We start from the raw sequence: 21193 nt of genomic DNA on the forward strand, positions 1-21193 counted from the left end.
TCTAGTTTAGAGAATATCTAGGACAGATGAAATTATTATCAGGTCCTACTTACCAAGGCTGTTGGTCTTTCTGAGGAAAGGTAGGAAATGAAATGATCACCTCCTTCCCTCTTCATTGAACTCCCTCACTCACCAAACCCCAACTTAAGCACTCTAATGCAACCCAAAGCAGCTTTTTTAAAAGAAAATAAGGGAGAAATGTCAGTTAACCAAAAGTATGTGGTTCAAAACAACTGCCTTCAAGAATTGTGTGTCTTAGGGTTGCCAACTTTGGCTGGACGCATTCTTTTTTTTTCCGAAAGCAGGCCGGGGCTTTCCAAGTCTCAGCCCTCCAAAGTCACGGCATCACAATCAGCAGGCTGCCTCCACCTTTGCTGTGGATGTCCGTGGAGCACCAACCAAGACGTGGCTGCAGAGTTAGGAAAATTAAGAATTAATTCTTTTAGAGTCCACCAAATAGGACAAAATATACACGCCCCTAAATTAGGGAACTGCAAAACCACAGACCAAGGTTTAAGATAACTTACAAACATCAAATCAAAATGTGATTAAAGGGGTTGATAAAACACTCCAGTCCCCGTGGTGCCCACCGAGCATGGAAGGCCTCGACGGTGCTGGCAGACACCACGTGCTCACTCTCCAGGGACACCTGGCCGCGAACATAGCCGCGGAAAAGGGGCAGACAGTCGGGTGGGACGACCCCCTCGCTCGCCCGCTGCCTGAACCTGTTAATGGCTAACTTGGCCGGGCCCAGGAGCAGGTTCACAAGGAAGTCCTCCTTCCCGGCCCCCCTCCACACCGGGTGCCCGTAGATCAGGAGCGTGGGACTGAAGTGCAAACAAAACATTTAATAAAAGGCTTTTCAAATAACTGAAAAGGGAGTGCAGCCTAGAACACCCTACATAAACATGGTCCACAGACTCCACAAGGCCACAAAAAGCATAGGTCTCTTGGGAGTCCATGAACCGACACATCCTGCGGTTGTACGGGCTCCTCCGTGCAACACCCTCCACCCCAGGTTCTCAATGGAAAGCAGGAGGACACCTCTATTAGAGGGCCCCCCCAACAGGGATCTTTGCCGCCAGATGGCAACAAGGCACGCCAGGGCATGTCCAGGTGGCGGCGAGGGCAAGGAAGTGAAGGGTGTGCAGCAGCAGCCCATACAGGAAACCCCTCCGCGCTGTGCTAAAGAGCACGGAGGGCATTTCTGCGAGGCAGCTCAGGTTGCGGGGCCCCAGCTCCCGGGGGGCCAATGTGGAATTCCATCCAAACAGGGGTACGCTCAGATGGAAGACCACCGCGCACCTGCGCCACTTCGAGACCCATTATGACGCCAGGTCCTTGCACGACCGTCCTGAGGTCTCGAATGGCATTGGCCGCGAACTGGACGTCCACGGACAGGTGACGCGCCAACTCCTGTGGAAACATCCAGCCCACTGCTCTGCCACCCAGCACATCCCCTATCCTGGTCACCCTAGCAGCCAGAACCCTCCTCTCCGCCAGCCACTGAAAAGGACGGAGGGGTGGATTCCTGAGCAGTGACTCTCTGACGATAGCCGCTACTCCTAACAGCAGAGAGCTGCGTTGCGATGCGTCCATGTTCCAGACTTTGATCAGGTCCTGGTAAAAGACGAGCAACGCCTGCAAGGAGCCATGAAGGCCCCTCGGGTCTATAAACAGGAGCTGCATGTCATAATTCAGCCCGTGCCCCTGGTGGAGGAAATTCTTCGCTGGACACATTCTGGAGGACCTAGCTTGTGCTGAGAAACACTCACCTATCTTCAACTGTCCATCACCCAGAGTTCTCCCATTGGTTGCCCAACATGTCAGTCATCACCAAGCCCTGCCTTCCCAAAGCTTTTCAATGTGTTGACTGTTGAAAATCTGATCACCCTACCACAAATAAACTACTGGAGATGCCATTAAAGTTATCCATTGAAACTTAGAAAAATCCCTCCAAAAATGCAAACAAAATGCAGCAAGTATAAAAGTGAACCGCCGATATAGGTGTGCTTGGTCGTCACTTTGAAACATCATCCACGTACAACACAAAGAGTGGGCGTGTCTTAAAGTCAAGTGCATCTTTGCAATGCAGCCCATATAGCCCGCTTGATTCCTTGTGTCCAGTTATAAGGTGCCAGTAAATAAAACACGCATTTGTGGGGTGTAAAATTGAGGCTGACTACTAATGCAAGAATAACATATGATAGCTCAAAAAGGAAGTTGATTTATACACCAAGTATATGCAAAAAAAACACTTTTTGGGGCTGGAAAAATGGGGTCGTCTTGTACGTAAGGGCAACTTAGACGCCACAGTTTACGGTTTTTTTTGTTAAATCTCATTAATTCAACATACAGACTTTAAAAGCACCATGAATTCAATTCCAAGGGTTTTGTCTAACATTTTTGTTACATTTTTTACATTTTGACTTGGAGTTTCTGCTCTGTATAACCACTGTGTAAATTATCATTTTAAACACAGATTACATTTAGTGTACCTTGAGTATCTGAGATCTTTTGCACTAGTTTAAAAATCCATCATACTAGAAGCCAGTCCCACCCCTAAAACTGGCTACACTCCCAGAGTGAGCTAATCACCAATGGGAGTTTTCGTTAATTGTGTTCATTTGCAGATTCTCACAGAGCATTAAGCTGGGACTTTTGGGTGCAAGGACACTAAAGTGTTTTAAAAACTTTTGAATATATATACTTATATTTTTAATTTACTACTGTAATACTGTACCAAGTATAACTAAGGAATGGTTCAATATATTTTCATAACATTTTCAGTTCAAATTCAATTCAAAATGGAGTTACTCGACTCTGTTTAAAAATGCTATTTTTGTGATAAACCCATTTTAGCTGTAATAATCAAATTGTACCAAACTGCCACTTAAAAACAAGGAATATTTTTCAAAGCATAATTTTTTTTTCCAAAGAATCATATCTGAAAATGCTGCCCAACTGCCCTCGTTCTTGACAGATTTTGCAGCCGGTGATATACAAAAGAGTTTGAGCAGAAGTTTAAAAAAACAGGGCTGCAAAATGCGCTTGTTTGCCAATTGTGCCCAAAGTGGAATCTCTACCCCTATTGGTTTAGGATGCTTTGTTTTGCACTAGCAGCATACAGCTGTGCTGCTTGGAAGAAACATTGCATTGGTTTTTAAAAGGTTAGTGCAGCATAATATACACATGAATACAGCCAAGTCCCGCTGTTCATGGGGTCTACGTTCCCATGGAACGTCGCAGATGGCAAACATGCAAATAACAAAACAAAAACAGAATTACCTGGAAAAACTCAGCAGGTCTGGCAGCATCGGCGGAGAAGAAAAGAGTTGACGTTTCGAGTCCTCATGACCTTTCAACAGAACCTGTTCTATTGAAGGGTCATGAGGACCCGAAACGTCAACTCTTTTCTTCTCCGCCGATGCTGCCAGACCTGCTGAGTTTTTCCAGGTAATTCTGTTTTTGTTTTGGATTTCCAGCATCCGCAGTTTTTTGTTTTTATGCAAATAACAAATATATTTTACAATGGGAGTCAATTAGATAGGTTCCAGCCATCTGAAAATTTGACATGTATAAAGCATCAAAGGCAGTAAAGACTATGTTTTAATAAACATAAGAGAAACGTATATGAGAAATTGTGTAATAAAGCAATAAAACAAGAACAGTGTAAAATTTGTCACACTTAAGTGCTTTACTTGAGAGTGGAGAGAGAAGGGTGGATGTAGATGTTGATTTTTAAAAATTATATTTTTGATTGCTTTTGCCTTTTGAGTTTCACTTTGTAAAGTTCTCGGTAAGGAGCAAATGCTGTGTCATTCGCTTTAGAAAAGGCAAGGCTTATTTCCATGTTTGTACCAGCCTGTCACCTGTTTTTTTTTTCAAATCTTCAGCTGACCTGTGAGGTCTGCCATCATTTTGGCTGTAAAATAACCTTTTTTAGGCTCCTCTTCCTCCTGCTTTTAAAATTCACTTAATTCCACCAGTTCAACCAATTCTTCTGTAGAAGGTTCCTCTTGATGAGACTGAAGCAATTCCTCTATTTCACCTGTGCCAGATCTTCGAATCCCTCCTCTCCAACTTGTTTTGCCAGCTCAACAATCATGGTCACTTCAGCATCCAAACTAGGGAACCCTGTGAAATCATTCACAGCTTCAGGCCAAATTTCTTTTCAGAAGGTTATTATGGTCGACTCTCTAACCTCATCCCATGAGTCTTTAATTATCCCTGTTGCTGTTAGAATGTTGAATTCATTCCAGTAATCACAGACTTGAAGGATTTGCTTCCATAATGTTGCTGAATTTTCTATGTGTATAGTAAGCTTAGAAGGTTGCAATGACCTCTGTTCCATTGGCTAGATAAGAAAGGTCATATTTGTGGATAAAAACAAAATGTCAGTGTCTGAATGGCTATCTGCAAGAGCGGGTAGAGGTCCAGGAGCATTGTAGAAGATAAGTATGATGTTGAAGGACAAGTTCTTTTCCCTCCTGTAGAAAGCAATTCTCAAGCCAGTCCTCAAACACTAATGTAACTCATCTGTTATCGTGAGCCTTCCAAAAGACTGGCAGATGAGATTTATTTTTCTCTTTTAAAGGCTCGAGGGTCTTCTGGTTTATAAACCAATATTGGTTTACATCCTGTCCTTTGCAGCTTTAAAACCAGGTGCTGTCCTTTCTTCTTTGGATATGTTGGTCTTATTTCTTCCAGAACAGGCCAGTTTCATCTGCATTAAAAACCTGCTGTGACTGGTACCCTCTCTCTTCAATGCATCCGTGCAGCACCTTGGGAAACTCTTCTGCAGCTGCATGGTTAGCTGATGCCATCTCCCCTACCAACTTCACATTATGAAGACCAAAATGCTTTTTACAGCAAACATCCTGTACTGGCGGAAAATCCTCTGGAAAGCAAAGGAGAGAGCTTTTCAATGCCACCATCATCATCACTATTAACACCAGCCCTACCCTCTTTACTGCTGCTTGTGCTGATACAATTCAGCTGCCTTATTTTGAATGATTAGACCATTTGCTGGTGCTCTATCCGCATGTTTAGTAACTTCTCCATTTCTTCCAAGTGTGGATCGCTCCTACTTACAAGTTAACCTGGCAGTACATTACCAGAAACACTAATACTGACCCTTGTGTTATCTTCAGACTGCCCAATAAAGCTAATTATAGGTTCACTGATACTGTATTCCCTGGCCAGCATAGTAGCATTTTATCTAATAACATTATCTAGCAGCATTTACCTGATATTTTGCAAAAGTATCACTTTCCTAGGACATTTATTTGTTGGTTCTGACTCACTTATTTTTAAATACAGTACTGTACAGGCTTAAAGATTGCCCAGATACTGCACTGTGATCAGGAATTAAATGCAGCATCAAGGAACATCCACGTGCAAACCGCAGGCACACATAGTCTGCACTTCCTACTGCAGGAGATGTGTCATGGACACCTTCCCTTTAGGCAATTTTTCTTTTTTCGGCATTTTCTAAAGTTGGCTTCTATTTTTTTATTTCAAGTAAGTGAACATTTGGGCCCACAATGGGCAATCTGGTGTAGAAAGACTTTTGTGTGGATAAGCAAATTTGAGGAAGAGGAAGTCACAAATGACGGAACTTTATTGTATTTAGGCAGGTAATCATTATTTTTCACCCTTTGGAAACTCATAAGTTTGTATTCTCCAGGTTGGTCATAGATGTTGGTGCTAATTCAATTTGACTTACACTTCAGGGTTCTTCTGGCAAGGAAATTGAATCATCAATTAATTTTTTCTTGATCCACAAAACCACTAAATGAAAGATGTGCGCACAAGAACTGATTAAATCATGCTGACTCCTTATCCCTATGCATATTTGGTTACACTTGAGTGCCATTGCTGAGGCTTTTGACCATGTTTTACCTAGTCTTACACTTCTTTGGTGATATTATTCAGCTAGAAGTGGAATATGTTTGAAGCATGTCAAGTTATGCTTTTATAATGTCATCCATAGCTAGATCACTTTGGTTTTAGAGTTGATGGTGAACTGTTAGCATTCAAACCCCAGAAAAAGTTGCATCGTGTCAACCAGGTGTAACTGGGTTTTTAAGGGCAGTGTGTATTTCTGAAGGGATGGGTCAAGTGAAAGTTCAGTGAAACTTAAAGCAGTCAGAAAATGACTAATTATGTCTGTTAAATAATTCATAACTTTTTTGTGGGGCGATTCTGCTATTGTCTCCGAGCTAACCTTCCACACTATCTGCAGAATCCCAGGAATGCCCGCGGCCTCAGTTTGATTTATGACAACATGAGTGTCATCAAACAAAATTTGTCATTTTTTTTTATTCATCCACGGTGGATTGCTGGCTAGGCCAGTGGGCATGTTTTTTTAAGAGTCAGCCACATGTAGCATGTAGGCCAAACCAGGTAAGGCAGATTTCCTGATTCAGATTTCCAGATTTTTATTGAATTCAAATTTCACTATCTGCTGCGGTGGAATTTGAGCCCAGGTCTCCAGATCCTGGGTCTCTGGAATACTGGTCTAGTGATAATTACCACTATGCCACCGCCTCCCCATGGGGAGACGCACAAGGAAGACACATCATGGAGACACACAAGGAAATATTAGCACAGGTAACTAAAAGAATCAGTGTAGAGGTAGGTTTTAAGGAACGTTTTAAATGGGAAGAGAAAAGTAGAGAGGCGAAGAGGCACTGGGAAGGAATTCCAGAGCTTTGGGACTATCCAGCTTTCAGGATACTGATGGTGAAGTGATGAAAATCCGGAGAGCAGGAGATTAAAATTGGAGGATGGCAGAGATCTCAGATGGTTGTACGGGCTAGAGGAGGTTATAGGCGCAGAGATAGGAGAGGGGTACTGCAATTTGGAAACGAGCACCACCAAAAAGTTTCATACTAAAGTAGGTAAAATAAAAATAATAAATATATGCATAATTGTATAACTAATTTAAACCCAAAAAAAGGGAATGTGGTCCTCAATCAAAAAGGTTGAGATTCCCTGCATCAGTTGATATGTAGCATGCAAACCAATTGTTCATCATACTTTTTCCATTGTTTTCTCTATTATTGTAACACTGTCAGAAGATTGTAGTTAGGTTCCTAGAGCCAGAACATCCTGGGCATGACTTCAGGTAAAATTGGCAAGGAATAATGCTCTTGAAAGTTCAGCAATCTGCTTTTCATTTAACTGATTTAGATGTGCAGTTTTGGGTGGTCCAGTTTATTAACATCTTCTGTTTTTTAATTAACTGATGCTGATCTTTGGGCATGATAGTGCTTATGATATGATGTCAGCGATCTTCATTCCTTCCAATGTGCTCGGTTTTCTGTTTGGTACAGCTGTTTAAAGGTGCTTGTCAAAAAAGGCTGGGGAGTGGGACTAGGTGAGTTGTTCTTGCAGAGAGCTGGCACAGACACGGTGGGTTGAATGGCCTCCTGTGCTGTAACCATTCTATGAATCTATGATTTTCTCAGGTGATCTAGTGGAATTTTATGTATTGAGGAAGATAGTTTGTCGCCACCAACATGAAAAAATCTATACTAAAGACCATGACTAAGGATTGTGCTGTGGCCTTTTGATTCAGAAGGACTTGAGCACAATCTGTGCTGACGTTTCAGGGAGTACTGATGGGATGCTGCTTTGTCAAACGTGTGCTTCTAAGGATGAGACATTAGACTAACTCATGGTCCGCCCACCTGTTATGGTGACTGTAAATGATCCCATGGCACTTCTTAAATAAAAAGGAAAAGCAGAGCACTGACCTGACCAACATTCATCCCTCAACCCATACAACCAAAGCAGGTTTGTTTCAGTGCTCTTTGTGGAAACCTGCTGCGTATAACTGGACTGTCAGATTTGCCTACAAAACAAAATTCACTACCCTTCTAAACTAAATAATTGGCTGTAAAGTGTCTTCATGGCATCTGACATGAAAGATGCCAAATAAATATTGTTTCCAGAGTCACATTAAATACATTACATTTTGCTGATCTTAATTTTCTGGTGTTAAATGGTCTATCATTTGCCCACCATAAACCAGTACAGTGGACAGAACTTCAGCTATATTGCGCTATGCACTAAGCACTAGTTTACCAATTTAGAATTATTATGGTGCAGAAGGAGGCCATTTGGCCCACCATATGCACCAGCTCTCCGAATGAGCAACTCACCTAGTTCCATTCTCCTGCCTCCTCCCCATAACCCTGCACATTCTTTTCAAGTAACAATCTAATGCCCTTTTGGATGCTTCAGTTGAACCTGCCTCGACCATACTGTCAGGCAGAGCATTCCACACCCTAACCACTTTCTGTGTGAAAATGTTTTTCCTCTTATCACGATTGCTTCTTTTACTAATTACTTCAAATTTGTGCTATCTCATTCTAGATGCTTTCACGAGTGCGAACAGCTTCCCCCTATCTATTCTGTCTAGATCTCTCATGACTTTGAATATCTCTATCAAATCTCTTCTCAGTTGCCTTTTTTCTGAAGAAAGCAGCCCTAGTTTCTCCAATCTGTCTTCATAACTAAAGTTCCTCATCCCAGGAACCACTCTCGTGAATACTTTCTGCACTTTCTCCAGTGCCTTCACATCCTTGCGGCACCCACAACTAGACACAATACTCCAGCTGAGGCTGAACTATTGTCTTATATAAGTTCAACATAACCTCCTTGCTCTTGTACTCCATTCCCCTATTAATAAAGCCCAGGATACTGTGTACTTTATGAACTGCTCTCTCAACCTGCTCTGCCACCTTCAATGACTTATGCACATATGCATCCAGGTTTCTCTGCTTATGTACTCCCTATTTATACTGTCTCTCTGCTCTTTCTACCAAACTGAATCACTTCACATTTCTCTGCATTGAACTTCATTTGCCATCTGCCCGCCCATTCCACCAACTTGTGTATGTCCTTTTGAAGTTCTACACTATCCTCACAGTTCACAATGTTTCCAAGTTTTGAATTATGCCCTGTATACCAAGATCTAGGTCATTAATATATATCACGAAAAATAAGGCTCCCAACACTGAGTCCTGTTACAAACCATCCTCCAGCCTGAAAAACATCCATCAACCGCTTCCCTCTGTTTCCTGTTACTCAACCAATTCCATATCCATGTTGCTACTGCTCCTTTTATTCCATGAGCTATAACTTTGCTCACAAGTCTGTTGTGTAGCACTGTATCAAACGCCTTTTGGAAATCCATGTACACTACATCAACAGCATTGCCCTCTGTTACCTCTTCAAAAAAGTCCAAGTTAGTTACATATGATTTTTCCTTAAGAGATCCATGCTGGCTTTTCTTAGTTAACCTACGTTTGTCCATGTGACTATTAACTTTGTCCCAGATTATTGTCTCAAAAGTTTCCCCACCACTGAAGTTAAACTGACTGGCCTATAGTTGCTGGGCTTACCCTTATACCCTTTTTGAACTAGTGTGTAACTTTTGCAATTCCCCAGTCCTCTGGCACCACCCCTGAATCTAAGGCAGATTGAAAAATTAGGGCCAGTGCCTCTAAGATTTCCACTCTCACTTCTCACAGTCTCCTTGGGTGCATCTCATCTGGGCCCGTTGCCTTATCAAGTACAAATAACCTATCCAATACCTGTTCTTTTTCAATTTTAAAATCTTCTACTGTCTGAATTACCTCCCCTTTGTATTCATTTAATACGTTGGCTATACCTTCTGCCTCCATCTCTAAATTCCCTTTTTGGTCCCTCCTCACCTCTACTCCTCCTTTTACCACCCTTTTATTATTAAAATCCTACAGAAGACTTTTAGAGTCCCTTTATGTTAGCTGCCAGTCTCCTTTCATGCTTACTCTTTGCTTCTTTTGTTTGCTTCTTCACCTCCCCTCTGAACCTTGTTTATTACTACAATTGCAACCATCTACAATGCATTGCTAAATTCTGAAGGGCAAATATTATCATTGTTATTATACACTGTACAGAATGGTAATGACCTGGAACTTACAAGGGTGATGGAAGCAGAGATGATGAATGATTTCAAAAGGAAATGGATGGGCGCTTGAGGGAAATAAACTAGAGTAGGGGTAATGGGACTGACTGGACTGCTCTATACCGAGCCGACATGGGCCCAGTGGACTGAATTGCCTCCTCCTTTTGTACTTTATGCCTCTCTTTATAAACCCAGGATGCTGTATGCCTTATTAACCTACCCTACCACCTTCAACAAATTGTGCACATCTACCTCCAGGTTCCTCTGCTCCTACACCCCCTTTAGAATTTCCCTCTTCGTTTTATATTGTGTTTCCTTGTTCTATCTACCAAAATGTTCACTTCACACTTCTCTGTAATAAACTTCATCTGCCAGATACCCCTCTTTCCATCAACCTATCTATGTTCCCTTGAAGTCTTATCACTATCCTCCTCTCAGTTCACAATACTTCCAAGTTTTGTATCATTTGTTAAAATTGAGCCATGAGACCTAATCACAGGGGTCAATTTCAAAACTTGCAGATCATTAACATAGATCAAGAAAAGCCGTGGTCCTAACACCGACCTCTGGAGAAATTTTGCTCCAGTCCAAAAAAACAATCGTTCATTGCTACTCTCCATTTTCTATTACTCGGACAATTTTATATCCATGCTGCCACTGTCCCTTTTATTCCATGGGCTTCAACTATGCTGACAAGCCTGGTGTGTGGTGCTTTATCAAACACCTTTTGCAAACCACATCACAGCATTACCGTCATCAACCCTCTGTGTTACTTCACCGAAAAGCTCAATCAAATCAGCTAAATGTGATTTGCCCTAAACAAATCTGTGCTGGTTTTCCTTAATTTATCCTAGTGACTCTTGATTTTGTCCCAGATTATCAAGCCTAAAAATTTTCCACTGTGGAGGTTAAACTGACCAGCCAGTAGTTATTGGGTTTATCCTTTTGTGAACAAGGATGTAACATGTGGAATTCTCCAGTCCCCTGGCACCATCCCTGTACCTAAGGAGGATTGGAAAATTATGGCCAGTACCACTGCAATTATTAATGAGGAAATTGAGAAAATTAATGCTGTTGAGCTGTGTTTAGAAAGGAAACACGAGACATTGTTTTAAATAGTCCTGGCAATATGCTTTTGAAAATTGCAGAACTGAATGATCATTGCATTATCTGAAGTGAGTTCTAATACCAACATGTTTGCTCATGTTTATTGAGATAAATATTTTAACATTGAAATGTTTTCCATAAGCATAACATTTTGGCTAGACCAAAATAAGTACTGGTAATTGCACTGAGAGTTTGGAGTGAGGTACATTTTGTTAGGAAATAGATATAGTTTAAGTAAGTTGTATTTGTATTTGGGCGTATTAGGAATAAGGTATATCTTTAAGTTTAAGTTTTAACTTAAAGTTAAGTTTAATTTGTATTTCTGTACTTGTGTGTTAAGAAAAAGGGAAAGTTGAGTTTAGTTTCATTTTAAAAGACGCCTGCATTTTAATTAGATTTTATGACTCTTGAAGGGAACGTAAAACAAGGTAGAAAAAAACTGTGCTGTTGCCTAGCAATAGGAGACCCCACAGACACAGAAAAGTAGTTTCAGATCAGTTTGAGTGCAGTTTTTTTAGTGTGCCCTAAGGTTAAAAGGAGTTGCCAGCAAAAACAGCATAAGAGAGGGACAGACAGCAAGTCCCAAACTAAAGTTGCGAGCAGTGACCAGCAGAAGCAGGTCAGGAGAAGGAACTGCAGAGGAGTGGAACAGGAAAGACCCCAAAAGGACAGTCTAGTCAAAGAACAAGGACAGGAATTTGGAAAAGGTCCTGTTCTGTGGAAGTGAAAGTAAGGAGCAGAGAGAAGGAAGCTGCAGGAAGCAGACTTAAAGCAAAAACGGCTTGCAAGAAGCCAGAAGGTCCAAGGAGACAGCTGAAGGTCTGTAGCTCTCTACTATGGGCATGTGGAGCAGTGGTATTCTGTTGGCATGGCTGTGTCAGTGAGGGAAAGCATGGAGGAAAGCTTGAATCCACATGGCGATCCAGGGGCAGGAGCATCGGAAAGACAGTTCGAAACCCTGGAGGTGGACACTTGTGGAAGGCTTCTGAGAGAAATTGTCGTTTGGGACAAGATTCCAAAGCGTGTTCTTGGAAAGTGGAGATTGGTAACCCTCGTGTGAAAGGCAGAGCTCAGTGAGACTATGTGGCTCACGGTGTGACAGGCGTCTGGGGGGAGTTTAGGAGAGGTTCATAACATCTGGTTGGGGTGCTATCTGTCACTTGGTTTCAGAGTGTGGTGTGTTTAACTACAGGTCATGTATTGGTTTACATGGACTGTGTACTTACTGTGAACATTAGAGTATAAGATAGCTTTTGTAACCTGTGTTAAGCTTACAAATCTGTATATTAACTGTAAAGGAATTGTTGTGGGTGAAGAAGTTCATCTTTTCTTGTTTAATAAATGTTTAATTCTTTTGATAAAAGTTCATCAGCTGACTCCTGTGACTCTGTTCAGTAGCCACTCTCCACGTATCCAAACAAAAAATAAAAGTTAGGATCTATCAAGCCAGGTTCCACCCTGAGATATGGCTTGTCCAGCAATAACATCAGCTGGGATCATAACAATTTAGAATACCTATCCAATCATTTTATTTTAATGACAAGTACACATAGCTGTTGCATAAGGAAATATTGAACCTTAAAAGCATTTGTACAAAGTTTAGCACCACAGGACTATGGTGCATCCATCAGAATTTATGATGCACTAAAAGATTAAGTAGGCTTTTTGACTGATTTTAAACTGAGTTCAATTTTATTTTCTTAAATCATCCTAACATTTAACTATCTGATTATCTTCCATTTTCATTAATCTGGTATTAAGGCATGTCGCCACATTCTGAGTGACCATTTTTTTTGTTCCGGTTTTTCACCTTTGTTCTGTAAAACTGATTCTTTGTGCACAATCATGTCTCAAAGCTGATATTTGAGTACCATCACCAGGCAAACTTGGAAGCAGTGAAGGTAAAATTGAAATCAAAATAAAAAGGCATAATCTAAAAATATAAGCAATAAAGTCAAGGATGGCAAAAGGGAATAGAAAGGATCAAAGAAATGCTACAGTGCAGAAGGAGGCTATTCAACCCATCGTGTCTGCAGTGGCTCTCCAAATGAGCATTATGATTCAGTGCCATTCTCTTGCCTTTTCCCCATAACCCTACACATTGGTTCTAATTAAATAAACATCTAATACCCTCTTGAATGCCTCAATTGAACCTGCCTCCACCATACTCCCAAACAGTGCATTCCATACCCGAACCACTTGCTATGTGAAAAAGTTTTTTCTCAGTTGGCATTTGCTTCTTTTGCAAATCACTTTAAATCTGTGCCCTCTGGTTCTCGATCCATTTAATGAGTGGGAACAGTTTCTCCCCGTATCCTTTATCCAGCCCTCTCATGATTTTGAACACACCTACCAAGGAGAACAGTCCCAACTTCTCCAACCTATCCTCATAGCTGAAGTTTCTCATCCCTGGAACCACTCTTGTAAATCTCTTCTGCACTCTCTCCAATGCGTTCACATCCTTCCTAAAGTATGGCACCCAGAACTGTACAGAATACTTCAGCCGAGGACTAACTAGTGCGCTATACAAGTTCAGCATAACCTCCTTGCTCTTTATTTTTTATTCATTCTCAGGATGTGGGCTTCGCTGGCTAGGCCAACATTTATTGCCCATCCCTAGTTGCACTTGAGAACGTGGCGGTGAGCTGCCTTCTTGAACCGCTGCAGTCCATGTGATGTAGGTACACCCACAGCACTGTTAGGAAGGGAGTTCCAGGATTTTGACCCAACGACAGTGAAGGAACTGCGATATATTTCCAAGTCAGAATGGTGAGTGACTTGGAGGAGAACTTCCAGGTAGTGGTGTTCTATCTATCTGCTGCCCTTGTCCTCCTAGATGATAGTGGTTGTGGGTTTGGAAGGTGCTGTTGAAGGAACCTTGGTGAAATCCTGCAGTGCGTCTTGTAGCTGGTACACACTGCTGCTACTGTGTATCAGTGGTGGAGGGAGTCAATGTTTGTGAATGTGGTGCCAATCAGATGGGCTGCTTTTTCCTGGACGGTGTCAAGCTTCTTGAGTGTTGTGGGAGCTGCACTCATTCAGGCAAATGGGGAGTATTCCATCGCACTCCTGACTTGTGCCTTGTAGATGGTGGACAGGCTTTGGGGAGTCAGGACAGTTACTTATCGCACAGTTCCTAGCCTCTGACCTGCTATTGTAAACACAGTATTCATATGACTAGTCTAGTTCAGCTCCTGGTCAATGGTAACTCCCAGGATGTTGATAGTGGGGGATTCAGTGGTGGTAGTGCCATTGAACATCAAGGAGCGATGGTTGGAATCTGTCTTGTTGGAGATGGTCATTTCCCAACACTTGTGTGGCGTGAATGTTACTTGTCACTTGTCAGCCCAAGCCTGGATATTGCCCAGGTCCTGCTGTATTTGTACTCTATGCCCCTATGAATAAAGTCAAGTATACTGTATGCTTTATTAACAGCTCTCTCCACTTGTCCTGCCACTTTTAATGATTTATGCATATATAGATCCAGGTCCCTCTGCTCCTTACACCCTTTAAGTTGCACCCCTTATTTTATATTGTCTCTCCATGTTCTTTCTTCCAAAATGAGTCACCTCTCACTTCTCTGCACTGAACGTCATCTAGCACTCCACTAACTTTCCTATGTCCTTTTGAGGTTCCACATGTCATCCTCGCAGTTTACAATGCTTCCAATTTTTGTATTGTCCACAGACTTTGAAATTGTTCTCTGCATATCAAGGCCTATATCATTAGTATATATCAGGAAAAGCAAGAGCTCTACTACAAACCTGCCTCCAGCCCAAAAAATATCCATTAACCTTTGCTTGTTGTTTCCTATTAATCAACCAATTTTGTATCCATGAGCTATAACTTTTCTGACAAGCCTGTTGTGTGGCACTGTACCAAATGCCTTTTAGAAGTCCATGTACACCACATCAACAGCATTACCCTCCTCAACTCTCTCTGTTACCTCTTGAAAAAGCTCCAGCAAGTTAGTTAAATTCAATTTCCCCTTAAGAAATTTCTAATCAGCCCACATTTTGCCATGTGACCACTAATTCTATCCCGAATAATCGTTTCTAGAAGCTTCTCCACGACCGAAGTTGAACTGACTGGTCTGTAATTGCTGTGCTTATCCATACAACCTTTTTTGAACAAAGGTATCAGGTTTGCATTTCTCCAGTCCTCTGGCAGCTCCTGATTCTAGGGAAGTCTGAAAGATAATGGCCAGTAACAGGAGGTAGGAAAGAGGTTAAAAAAAATCTATAAACCATTGGGAAGGCAAAAAAGAACTACAAAATCAAATTACCAAAGAATAGAAAAAGAAAATTGATAGAGGTGTACAAAATTATAACAAGTCTAGATAGGATAGGCAAAGAAAAGCTGTTCCTGTTAGCTGATGGTATAAGGACTAGGAATACAAGTTTAAGGTTTAAGACAAGAGACAAAGGGGGACATGAAAAAGAACTTTTATATACAACTGCCTATGAGGTTGGTGGAAGCCAAGACAATTTCAATGATTTCAAAAGTAAATTGGATAGACACTTGTTTGAAGACCTAAGCGGACAATGTGGGGGAATGTGAGTGACTGGATCTGGATTGTTTTAGTGAGAGCCGGCATGGGTTTGATGAGCTGAATGGCCTCCTACTTTGGCATTATTATTCCATGAAATAATGTCCAAGACACTGGAGTAACTCCCTTCTCCTCTTCAAACTGATTCCATGAGATCTTTTTACATCCATCCAGTAGTGGTTTGTCATTTCATCCAAAAGATGGAACCTCTAACAATGTAGCACTCCCTAGGTGATGTACTGGAGTATAAACCTTTTTTTTTTGCTCAAGTCTCTGGAATCAGTTCAAATGCAGCAGCTTCTGACTCAGTGACAAGAATGAGTCATGGCTGGCAGAGAATAGATATAAGGAAATAAGATATAATCGTACTAGTGGTTCAAAAAGCCCTTAATAAGGTACTATACTCATGATTAACATCAGAGCTGGTGTAATCAGGTGACCAGTGTCAGAATAGATAGAAAACTGGTTAGAAAACAGAGTTAAAATTAACACCATTCACTTAGGCAAAAGGTGGAAAGTGCTGTTCCACAAGGATCAGTGTTGAGAACAGTGTCCAATTCAGTGTTCAGGAGAAGGTTTGTTAACCAGAGAGTGAATAGAATATAAAACTCACCACCCAAGGAGGCAGAATTTTCCGGTCAGCATGCAGGGGTGGGCCCGGCACGCCGATGTGTATAATGATGTGCGATGACATCAGGCATGCACCCCAACATCACCGTGTGCCATCGCAATATTTCATTCAGCGGGCTGGCACCGGAGTTGGCTGCGCGCCTGCCGAAATGTAAACGGCCCATTAAGGCCATTAGGAAATTAATTGAAGCACTTGTGAACACTGGCCATCTAATCTTAAGGTTGGCAGGCAGGCAAAATGCCCAAACGGCCTTCACATTTTTCAGGAAACCTCATCCATGAGCGGGATGAGGTTTCCTGAAGCTTTTATTAAATAAATTTTCATAAATTTAAAAACATGTCCCAACTCTTGTGACACAGTTTTTAAATCATCTATTCAAACCTTTTAATATCCATTCAGTCTCCCTGAGGCAGCTCCGTGCCTCAGGCACATTGCTGTGCGTTGGCCCCAACTCTCCTTCCTGCCCCCGCCCACACAGGTAGCGCTGTGTGCTACTGGTCATGTATTACACTGGCCCGCCCGTGTAAAATGGCAGCGCAGAGCCGATCGTGGGTGGCGATCGGCTCCGCGCCTGCGCCCACCCAGCCAGCCCGCCATAAGGAAAATCATGCCCATGGAGCAGTGGGGGCAAATAGCAAAGATGTGTATGAGGGGAAGTCACATGATGGAGAAAGGATTAAGGTGAGATGAAGTAGTGTGGCTGAGGCTCATGTGGAACATGAACACCAGCAGAGATCATTTTTCTGAACTGCAAGCTCTTTGTATTGAATGTCACATGACATACTACGTGACTGTGACAAAGGTAAACCTTTCCTCCTCGACCTGTCTGTAGCCTTTGATACAGTTGACCACACCATCCTCCAATGCTCTCTACACTGTGGTCCAGTTGGGTGAGACTGCTTTCACCTGGTTCCATTTTTATCTATTTAATTATATCCATAGTATCATTTACAATAGCTTCTCTTGTTGCACCATTACCTCTGGTGTCCTCCAAGAAACTATCCTTGGCAAGAATGACCCAAACCTCCCTGTCGCTTGCCATTTTAACACTCCACCCTGCTCTTTTGCCCACATGTCTGTCCTTGGTTTGCTGCATTGTTCCAGTGAAGCCCAACGCAAACTGGAGGAATAACACCTCATCTTCCAACTAGGCACTTTACAGCCATCCGGACTGAATATTGAATTCAACAACTTTAGGTCGTGAGCTCCCTCCCCCATCCCCACCCCCTTTCTGTTTCCCCCTTCCTTTTCTTTTCTTTCCAATAAATTATATAGATTTTCCTTTTCCCACCTATTTCCATTATAAAAAGAAAAAAAAAATTATTTATTTATTTATTTATTACATCTTTTATGCTCTCCCCACCCCCACTAGAGCTATACCTTGAGTGCCCTACCATCCATTCTTAATTAGCACATTCGTTTAGATAATATCACCAACTTTAACTTTAACACCTATGTGTTCTTTTATATTATTGTTGTTGACATCTTTTGATGATCTGCTTCTATCACTGCTTGTTTGTCCCTACAACCACACCCCCACTCCACCTCTCTCTCTCTCTCTCTCCGCCCCCCACACACACACCTTAAACCAGCTTATATTTCAACTCTTTCTTGGACTCAAACTCAAGTTCTGTCGAAGGGTCATGAGGACTCGAAACGTCAACTCTTTTCTTCTCCGCCGATGCTGCCAGACCTGCTGAGTTTTTCCAGGTAATTCTGTTTTTGTTTTGTCTTGGCCCTCTCCTGTTTTCCAGCTCCATGCTGCCCCTTGCTGACATCCAAAAGCACAGTTTTAATCTTCACATGTATGCTGACAACGCCCATCTCTAGCTCACCACCATCTCTCTCAACCCCTCCACTGTTGGTGAATTATCACACTGCTTATCTGGCATCCAGTACTGGATGAGCAGAAATTTCCTCCAATTAAATATTGGGAGGACTGAAGCCATTGTTGCAGATTCTGCGCCAAACTCCATTTCCTAATTACTTACTCCATCCCTTTCCCTGGCAAGTCTGAGATTAAACTAATCTGTTTGCAACTTTGGTATCATATTTGGCCCCAATATGAGCTTCTGACCACCTGTTCATTCCATCACTAAGACTATTTCCTGCCTTGTAACATCACCCAACTTCACCCGTCTCAGCTCATCTGTTGAAACCCTCATTCATGCCTTTGTTACCTCTAAACTTCACTATTCCAACACAATCCTGGCTGGTCACCCACATTCTACCCTCTGTAAACTTGAGGTCATCCAAAACTGCTGCCTGTACACCAAGTCCCATCCACCTGTCACCCCTATGTTCACTGACCTACATTGGCTCCCTGTCAAGCAATGTCTTGAGTTTAAAATTGTTATCCTTGTTTTCAAATCCCTCCATGACCTCGCACTTCCCTATCTCAGTTTGCCCCCCTTCAGCTCCACAAGCCTCTGAGGTTTCTGCGCTCACCTAATTCTGGCCTCTTCAGCGTCCCTAATTTTAACCCCTCCAATATTGGTGGCCACGCTTTCAGTTGCCCATGCCCTAAACTCTGAAATTACCACCCTACACCTCTCCACCTCTCTAACTCGTTTTTCTCCTTTGATACACTCCTTAAAACCTACCTCTTTGACCAAGCTTTTGGTCATCTGACCAAATATCTCCTGATGTAGCTCAGTGTAATATCTTATGCTCCTGGGATGTTTTATTACATTTAAGGCACTGTATAAATACAATTTGTTGTATGCAATGAAATATGCTTTCTCCTTCCCACCCTTATGATCGAAGGAGCTTGAACAAATCCATGTTTCAAACGAGCCAATCTAACACTTTTTTGTATTTTGGAGGAAAACTCTCAAAATAAACTATGAAATGAATATTTAGAGAAGGAGCTGGCATAAATTATTGGCCTGTGGTAAGCACGGTGTTCTGCCAATACTGTAAAAATTAAAATTTGCATTTTGTACAGTTGTTCAAAGATATATGGTGAAGATAGATGAAGGTCTGTTTAAGCCCAGTCATTTGTCTGCCAGCATTAGAATGTTCACTTACCACTGGACTTGACCCGTGTTCATTAACTTGCCACTGATTTGATTTTCTGGTTTCTATTATGTGTGTTCATTTTGAGAATCTGATGATATATACCAGATTTTATTTATTCTGACTTAAAAATTCACATCTTTGTATATTTAAGCGTTCAAGTTAATAATTCAGTTCTCTATTATTTATCCTAGAATTGATGATAGCCTTCAGGTAAAGATTACAGACAATGCTCTCTCCAGGGATCTCTTCCCTATGGACTACCACTGCTTGGGGGACAACGAAAATAGACCTGTTCGGTGGATGGCACTTGAAAGCCTCGTCAACAATGAATTTTCCAGTGCGAGTGATGTGGTGAGCAACTTCTTCAACATACAATAATAAACCGGTCTTCAAATGTAAACAAACTTAAATCTCCCAATAATTGAGGCAATAACTTCATAGTTACTATAATTTTCAGGGAGCTCATTCTCTGGTTTGGAAGATAAATTCACTATACACTATAATATTGGCCCATATAGAACACTAGCTCTTGTATCCCTAATCTGTGAATTATTTCTAACATTACAGTTAGCTAGCTTTGGTGGAAATTGCAATTGTAACTGTAGGGTGAGGGAGAAGCCCAAGCTGAGCCCAGTGTGATGCTCTTATAAGCAAATGAAAATAACCGATAGAAAAATAACAGCTGAACCTAAAAATCTGCTGCGCTGACATGGTGCAACTTATTACTGTAACCCTCTGTGCCCTGGTTACCTCCCACTCACTGGCCCTCCCAATTGCTTCACACTTGCCAGCCCTCCAGATACCCTCTTGACCCCCGTCTTAACCCCTCTTGCTCGCCAGCCCTCCTGAGCCCCTCCCGCTAGGCGCCCTAATCACAGCAAGGGCTCGGGAAGGGTGAAAACAGAAAGGCAGTGAGCAAGGGTGATAAATACAAATAGTAGTAAATAGTAATAAATATGCATTTCAGACCAGTTAGGTTCAAGGCAGCCAAGAGATTTTTAATATAAAAATTCCAGGTCAGGAATGTAATCCACTCTTTTTACATCTTTTCTTATGGAAAACTGATTTTCGTTTTCATTTAGGATGCCAATTTTTAGGAACATGTGAAAAGTGCCAAACGTGGGATAGATGTATAGAAATACAAGTCATTGTCGTTGTTGATAATCATAACTATCAATCAGTTTACAATGGACTCAGACATGAGGCAAGGAAACTGGCCAGGCACGAATAACTTTAAAAACCACAGATCCAAATCAACCTGTTCACCAAAGCATGCTACACTTACCATATGTCATGTCTCTAATTACTCATATATTCACCTTAAAATAATTTATAATGATGCTTTTTCAGCGTAAGTTGTACAATTTTCAAATGGTTAATTTCAGTCATCCCTGTGCATGTGCATGGAAGGGTGCGGTATTTAAGCCTTAGATTTTGACAGCCTGCTCTTTGGTAAATGGGATTCCACTCAAGGGGGGGGGAGGGCATACTCCATATGCAGCAAAATGTACCTGTTTTTCAATACTGTGATTTGTTTAAGCATCCTGATGGGTTTCCTTCTCTATCAGATACCTCAGTGATCAAAATAGAATCATTCTCATAGATAAAAACAATAAAACTGCAGATGCTGGAAATCCAAAACAAAAACAGAATTACCTGGAAAAACTCAGCAGGTCTGGCAGCATCGGCGGAGAAGAAAAGAGTTGACGTTTCGAGTCCTCATGACCCTTCGACAGAACAGTTCTTTTCTTCTCCGCCGATGCTGCCAGACCTGCTGAGTTTTTCCAGGTAATTCTGTTTTTGTTTTAGAATCATTCTCAACTGTGCGGTCTGCCCCATTAACACATAACCCAGGATTACACCATGCAAAGGAATAACTTGCCACTTTTATGTTTTAAATCTTGGAGCAAAAACAATGTACAGC

General features: G+C 41.8%; 1 protein-coding gene across 3 annotated transcripts in view; it reads left to right on the forward strand.

Annotated features, from left to right (window-relative positions):
- The window catches only part of ryk (receptor like tyrosine kinase), a 376084-nt gene that overhangs the window by 329934 nt on the left and 24957 nt on the right, over positions 1-21193 (forward strand). For all 3 annotated transcript variants that reach the window (XM_041182702.1, XM_041182703.1, XM_041182704.1), the window contains one exon: positions 19461-19620. In XM_041182702.1, coding sequence (XP_041038636.1) covers positions 19461-19620 — 160 coding nt within the window. The remainder of the gene's footprint in view (positions 1-19460; positions 19621-21193) is intronic.

The sequence above is a fragment of the Carcharodon carcharias genome, chromosome 2 (assembly GCF_017639515.1).
Source record: "Carcharodon carcharias isolate sCarCar2 chromosome 2, sCarCar2.pri, whole genome shotgun sequence".
NCBI lineage: Eukaryota > Metazoa > Chordata > Chondrichthyes > Lamniformes > Lamnidae > Carcharodon > Carcharodon carcharias.